Here is a 7,500-nt window from a genome sequence, read left to right on the forward strand (position 1 = left end):
TCTGTGTGTGTGTGTGCGTGTGTGTGTGTGTGTGTGTGTGTGTGTGTGTGTGTGTGTGTGTGTGTGTGTGTGTGTGTGTGTGTGTGTGTGTGTGTGTGTGTGTGTGTGTGTGTGTGTGTGTGTGTGTGTGTGTGAGAACGAGTGTTTGGCTCGAATTGGTCATTGCAAAAAAATAAACATAACAGCCGTGCTTCTTAAATTTTCATGTTTGAAGACTTCGACGGCTTTTTGGCCGCAGCATCAAAGGCGTTCCACGATGGCAACACACGACACGACGAGAATATGTGCGCCAACATGCACAGGCTGCATAACATGGGCTCATACTTTTATTCACAGATATAGGATGTTGAAAGAGTGCACGACAGCAGATTGGCCCGGGCATTACGTCGAGACCAGGCCATTCAACTAACTTTAGTCTGGCCCAATCCAAACCCGTCCAAATGGGTTGAGGTCTAAATGCCAGTGTCCAGACACACTTCACATTGTGCACGAGTATGAGCCACGGTCAAGAAAAGACTCAGTTTGAAGTATGGATAGTTCAAGTTTCCAACTCGCACATTTAATTAAAATAAAGTGTAGTTTGAGGTGTGGTTTATTCTTTGCACGTTTAGTCTTTCAATTGATAAGATAAAAAAATATATGTCTGTGCTGTTAACACAATTCGATTGAAACCGGTTTAAATGAACATGAGGCGCGGGCACCTAGACGATTCCCTCAACGTGAGAGGAAAAATGCACGTTTGAGCTTTCAACACTAGGGGGAGCAGTTTACAAACACTTGGGTTGACTTTTTGTCAGGTCACCTCAGGGTACTCCTAATTGGAAAATAAAAACGCTAATTAAATTAAAAAATAAAAAGTAAAATAAAATAGCATTAGGTGCTCAGATTTTATATTTGATTAATAAGTAGTTAAATAATAAAAATGAAAATGAGTAGGCTTTACACCTCAGTCCTAATAATAAGACAGGATTGAAATGGGGTGAGGAGCTGTCAATATGGGTTGATCAATGTCAACCCATTTCTATATTATTCCTCTCATGCGCAGAAGTCTGATCAGCTCAGACGATGTTCGCTCAGCAGACCACTTGTATGAGACGATCTGCTATGACCAGTAGGCCTAGATGGTCTTTCAGGCCACCGGCCGAGATTTACACCAAACGCCCCAGTGATAGATAGCCCAAAGAATGGCAATTACAACTAATCGAATGCCTAATTAAATAAGGCCATTCAATGACGTGAATTTAATGCGCCAAAAATGGTAATGCAGAGTCCCAGCTCATAGGTCTACATCTAGTTAAAGTCAATCTGGTAGCCAAGTGGAATCCACATAGGGTTTCCCCATTCACAAAGCCCGTCTGCTTATAAGGACAGAGGGCGGGGAGAGCAACGAGGAGAGAGAGAGAGAGAGAGAGAGAGAGAGAGAGAGAGAGAGAGAGAGAGAGAGAGAGAGAGAGAGAGAGAGAGAGAGAGAGAGAGAGAGAGAGAGAGAGAGAGAGAGAGAGAGAGAGAGAGAGAGAGAGAGAGAGAGAGAGAGAGAGAGAGAGAGAGAGAGAGAGAGAGAGAGAGAGAGAGAGAGAGAGAGAGAGAGAGAGAGAGAGAGAGAGAGAGAGGGTGAGTTGAAGCATCCGTTCCTCACTTGGCTGCATTCGGTTCACAGACACCAGAGAGCCACCATGCTGTGGAAGCTAGTGGAGAATGTCAAGTATGAAGATATTTATGAGGTAACGTTCACGTCCAGCTGCTCTTGGCGGTAATTGGGTCTGTATGACATTTTTTGCGATCTTATCTGATTCGAGTGATGCTGCAGATGTTTGGAGGTGCTTGGATATGGTCGGGTTTTCGTGGTATCCACCCTTCATTTCGTCATCTGTCACGTCAATCCGAGAGCTTTCTTTATTGTCAGTTTTAATCGCATGTATAGGCCTATGCGTTTTTAAGCATCGGATTAGCCTTATTAAATAAAAATGGGTCTGTAGTATGATGGGGTGTTTAAATTTGTCCTCAATCGAGGCTACAGAGTTATGGAATAATCGGCTAGCAAAATAGAGGTCCATTGGGCAAAATTGAAGTGTTGTTTCGTTAAACTGCAGATTGTTTCTTTTGGGGGAAATAGTGAGGCTAAAACCGAAGTTCTTGTTAAATATTAAATCAATTTATTTACGAAAAACCCCGAAGTAAAATAAATCGACATTACGAATAAAAATACATTAATTCCTGCAACAAACATTCTATTCCTCAACTAAGACGGAGGAAATATTTGGAATAAAACGAATGAAGTGTTAATGTGCAAATGGTTTGGCTCAGATCCCAGAACGATTAACGAAGTTCCAAAGGACGGAGCGCGCCGCGCGGGGCCGAGCGGCGCCCGGCTCGTGCTGACGGGCTCGGGTACAAAGGGCAGCTCGCGAGGCCGACCACCTCCGCTCGGCGGGGAGCCGCTGTCTCGTGCAGCACATGGCCTCTCTCTCACGGTGCGCAAAGGGGGGACTAATGTCGTGCTGCAGCCCCATTGATCAACGTGGGTCCGAGTGACTTTACAAAACGTTTCCATCGGTCCCTTTCACATGTGACACCCCCGTGCCCCTCTGTTGTGAACCGGGTTATATGGTTTGAACAGGGCTATAGTTCACGCGTTGCGATTGTGTATGAGGCAGCTGCAGTCCAATGGGCTTGTGGTGTGGTAGTTAAGAGCGTCTGCATAAACTCACCAGGGGGCAGGCAGGGTTTTAATGGGCCTTGTGATAGCAGGAGCGTTTCACGACCCGAGCAATAACTCATTTTATTGTTGCAGCTCAGGGAATAGTACCAAACTGGTTTAATATATGATTACCCTACACGACCATGTGTGGAACGAATGAGTGGATTATAACAGCCATACGTGCGATTTTGTATTTTATATTATTTGTGTATTGTTGTTGTCCCAAGCCCAGGACGGGACGCAATACAGAAAAACATTTATTATTTCTAGGGCGTCAATTGTCCGCTGAACTAAGTCGAGCGGGTGGAGTCCTCGTTGTCTTCACGCGCCCTCCCTCCCTCTCTCCCCCCACGCGAGTTAAAACGTCACTCGCGGTTGCGCAAGATCCTTCACGCTCCCGCGTGTCGCCGCCAGTCCCCCGGCTCCCTCGCGCGCATTAATATTCCTGTAAGTCTCAGTCATGAATAACAATCACAGCGTCCTGCACGCGGAGTAGCGGCACCGGAGCTTAGAGCAGCACGAGACCTTCGGGCTGGAGAAGGAACGGAATGGCGCTCTAGACAACCGATCGAGACTATAACACTATTTTACGTTTCACACCGGATCGAAGCCCCCTTTCGTGTTTGATTTGAAGCGTCTCTCCCGTTCGTAGGACTGAGTGGTGTTTCAGTGAGCAGGTGTTTCACATCTTTGCGCTACCCTGTTTTTACGAGGTTGTGACAGCCACAGACGTTAAGCAGATGTTAGTGCATTACTCCACCACGGTGAGTTTCTCCTTGCAGATTACAGCGTCTGTTTACTTCTATGAGGAATTGCTTTTTGTGCCGGGTTTTATAAAATATGAATTAGGCTGCTTGGATTTTTGCCGAGGTATTTTTTGGACAATCAGGCTGTTTTCTCTGTGATGGGCCTGTTTGTTAATATTAGCCTATTATGGATGAAATGTCTGCCAAAAAAAAATTGCATTCACCCTTTTAACCTGTCACTGTTTTAATTGTAGGCTGATTGTGTCTTTTGGAATTCGCTCTCTGTGTTCAGTTCAAAATGTACCAGCAAATGTTCCACAGCAGTTCCTCTCCCTCACACCGCTCTCTCTGCCTTCTCCAAAGGACCGGCATGACGGCGTCCCGAGCCACAGCTCGCGCCTATCCCAGCTGGGCTCGGTGTCACACGCAGGACCCTACTCCAGCGCGCCCCCTCTCTCCCACGCGCCCTCTTCGGACTTCCAACCTCCGTATTTCCCGCCACCTTATCAGCCGCTCGCTCACTACCAGAGCCAGGACCCTTATTCGCATGTGAGCGACCCGTACTCCCTGAACTCCCTGCACCAGACCCAGCAGGGGGCCTGGGGGTCGCGGCAGCGGCAGGACACTAGCGGGGAGCGCATGGACAGCTCCTCGCTGCTCGCCCAGCCCCGGGCCTCGCTGCCTCAGCTGTCCGGGCTGGACCCACGGCGGGACTATGGCGGCGTGCGCCGGCCTGACGTGCTGCTTCACTCGGCTCACCCGGGACTAGAGCACAGCATGGGGGACGGACTGCTGCACGGCCTGCACAGCATGGAGGACCAGGTGAGCCCCACTGGACCCACTGTTAAACCCGGTTAGGGGAGCTCTTTATGGCTGCATGGCACACTGGATTAAAACAACGTGGTTATTCAAATACGTTTTTTATCTATATATTTGTGTAGCCTTATGTTTATCAATAAAAGAGCATCTTAAATAGTTGGATATTAGTAGGGGGGACACATAGGGCCTATAGACAAAACCTGTTAACCAGAACAAAGTGGGCCACGTCAGGTGTCTGCTTGTGACTGCGAATTATCAATAATATAATAAAGAATAGTAGAAAGAGTAAAACAAATTTGGACTAAATTTGCCTGTGCAAGGAGCGTGGATTAGGATTAGGAGATTTTATATCCTTTAAGAATATATCCTGAGGGCCTCGATGATTGACGCAGCATCTGTAACCAGATTTTAATGCTCTTTGATAATACAACTAAAGTATATTTACTGTGCGACCCTTTGATGAAAAGATAAAGCTGCGTTTTACGTCGACGTTCACTTTCTTTTTTTCCCTTAAATATTTCCAAACATTTTATATATTAAACATTTGCATCGTATTTATTCATTGCTAACGCTTTACTCAAATTAATATACCTAGGCTATTGTTATATTATTATTATTATTATTATTATTATTATAATTATTATAATATTATTATTATTCGGAATATCATTTCAATTTAAATCAGCTAGGCATAAAACATTTTGGGAACGATTTTTCTCTATTAATATTTGTTACTCATATGTAAGGTTTTGATTTGTTATTTTCTTTAATGTTGCTCAACTGTAGAAAATGTATCAGTTGATTTAGCCTGAAGGCCTTCATGACGAGTGAATTAAATGCACAACAGTATTCATCTGATATTCATATATTACACACACATATATATATATATATATATATATATATATATATATATATATATATATATATATATATATATATAGGCTATGAACACATTATTTATAATTCATCTTCATTAATCACAGCGAATAATGTGGCACATGTCACGGATCCAACCTACATGGACCAACTTTTACAAATCATGTCAAATGTAAATAAAATCATTTTAACCGAAGGAGTGAACAATGATTGCTGATGTTAGGTAAACATGATTATAGGTAAAACATTCGTTGACGCCGGGGGATATTTTCACAGGATGTTTATTGTCTGTCACGTGGTGAGATGTATGCCTATTTCGATGCAGATAAGCGACAACACCATTTGCTGACATGACGCGCGTGTGTGCACTCAGCATCAGGACCTTAATGACGTGTGTTCATCTCTCTCCTAACAGGCTCTGGAAGACAACAACGGAATGAACATTCTGGATCAATCAGTAATTAAGAAAGGTATAGGACTCTCGCTCTCTCTCTCTCTCTCTCTCTCTCTCTCTCTCTTTCTCTCTCTCTCTCTCTCTCTCTCTCTCTCTCTCTCTCTCTCTCTCTCTGAGACGCGCACACACACACACACACACACACACACACACACACACACACACACACACACACACACACACACACACACACACACACACACACACACACACACACACACACACACACACACACACACACACACACACAGATCGGGTCAGACGCAGAACATAATATATCTTCATTTTGTTCATCCCTGGTCGCAAACGTTCAAATCTACTAGATATGCCCAGCGCCGAGGACCGGCATTTTGGCGGTACCGAGGGACACGGCGCAGTCTGCCTTACACCCCCCCCCCCCCCCCCCCCCTCTCTCCCTCCCTCTCTCTTATGATGTGTGGTGATTTAGTTACGGGACGTTGAGTGAGTGAGCTCCCCGCGGGGCATTTAAGCCGCTGATGTAATAAATGGCACCGCTCACGGAGAGCTCGTGAGCTCGTTTAGGGGTAATCTGCGCTATGATCCCCCGTGGAGCCATCAAACCCCAGCCCTCGCGCTTGCCCTGCGCGCACTCACCGCCTTTGCGCCATTAGCACGCGCATTACCAGGGACCGGATGAAGGGGCTCCTAACGGTGGGGATAACCGGCCGTGGAAAAGACAGGGAGGTGGTTAATGCGATTTGAGAGCGCGAGTCAATCAACGATCGATAAGATCATAATGAGAATGTCTCGCGACATTAAATAACAAAACGCGCCACCTTTTGGGGGCGCGTCATTAGGCCCGCGCGTACCTCCCTCGGAGCGCTTGGTCAGGATCCCATTTACAGAATGGGGAAGGGAACCAAAGACAGTGTAGTGTGAGCGATGCACGCGTTTATGGGCTGACTGATGACGTGACCTTTACTTTATGTTCGCTCAGTGCCAATGCCACACAAGAACATGGGCTCTCTGATGCTTGGCAAGGACGGCCTGATGGGCGGAGTGACCGTGAGCATCAACGAGGTGTTCTGCTCGGTGCCCGGACGCCTGTCGCTGCTCAGCTCCACCTCCAAGTATAAAGTCACCGTCGGGGAGGTGCAGAGGAGACTGTCGCCGCCCGAGTGCCTCAACGCGTCCCTGCTGGGTGGCGTGCTAAGAAGGTGATTAAAAAATGAGCACTGCGTTGATTTAGGTTGAAGTTCACCTAGCGTGAGAGTCGGTACTCTTAGGCTTTCTTTACATGAGGCCTTTAAAGACCACGTTGGTTTTGTGTCCACAGAGCCAAGTCCAAAAACGGAGGCCGGTCCCTCAGGGAGAAGCTGGAGAAGATCGGACTGAATCTGCCCGCCGGGAGACGCAAGGCTGCTAACGTCACTCTGCTGACGTCTCTAGTGGAAGGTGGGGTTTGGTTTAGTAATTTGGTTCCACAATCTAGATCTGTTAATGTAAGAATACCTTTTTCATAAGGGTTATTAGCCTATTAACATCATTAACAGGCCTACTTATTACTTTGACCAACCTTTTACCATTTATCTTTTTTAACAATTGAGAATACTTTTTGAGTCATTGATTACATAATTATGTAATCAATGACTTTTTATTCTTATTTTGTTATCCTATAGCTTCGTTAAAATAGGCCACTAATTACGTATCGATGTAGGCATAGGACCATTTGGATGCATGCCATTGGACCAAACTCCCAGGCTCCTTGTCGTTCAGTGTGATTCCTGAGGCCATCATTGAATTGCATTTACTGCTGAGGCCTAAAGTTCAAATAGGCCTGTGGCAATTCTCCATCTCAACACAAGGCGCGGTTTAACCCCTCCAGGTGAAGCCGTCCACTTGGCCCGGGACTTCGGCTATATCTGCGAGACGGAGTTCCCGAC

At 46.1% G+C, this 7,500-nt stretch overlaps 1 protein-coding gene across 2 annotated transcripts in view; it reads left to right on the forward strand.

The window, feature by feature from the left end:
* The first annotated feature begins 1,621 nt into the window (after positions 1–1,621).
* The window catches only part of tfap2b (transcription factor AP-2 beta), a 10,464-nt gene continuing 4,585 nt past the window's right edge, over positions 1,622–7,500 (forward strand). Inside the window, exons 1-6 of one of the 2 annotated variants that reach the window (XM_030344422.1) lie at positions 1,622–1,721; positions 3,808–4,266; positions 5,558–5,612; positions 6,555–6,774; positions 6,894–7,012; positions 7,443–7,500. The exon at positions 7,443–7,500 is cut by the window's right edge and continues 84 nt beyond it. In XM_030344422.1, the coding sequence (XP_030200282.1) occupies positions 1,674–1,721; positions 3,808–4,266; positions 5,558–5,612; positions 6,555–6,774; positions 6,894–7,012; positions 7,443–7,500 (959 nt within the window). In that variant the 5' untranslated portion in view covers positions 1,622–1,673. Of the gene's footprint in view, positions 1,722–3,139; positions 3,463–3,807; positions 4,267–5,557; positions 5,613–6,554; positions 6,775–6,893; positions 7,013–7,442 lie in introns of those variants that run through there. The other variant, XM_030344423.1, reaches the window with a different exon arrangement.

This window comes from Gadus morhua, chromosome 21, assembly GCF_902167405.1.
Source record: "Gadus morhua chromosome 21, gadMor3.0, whole genome shotgun sequence".
NCBI lineage: Eukaryota > Metazoa > Chordata > Actinopteri > Gadiformes > Gadidae > Gadus > Gadus morhua.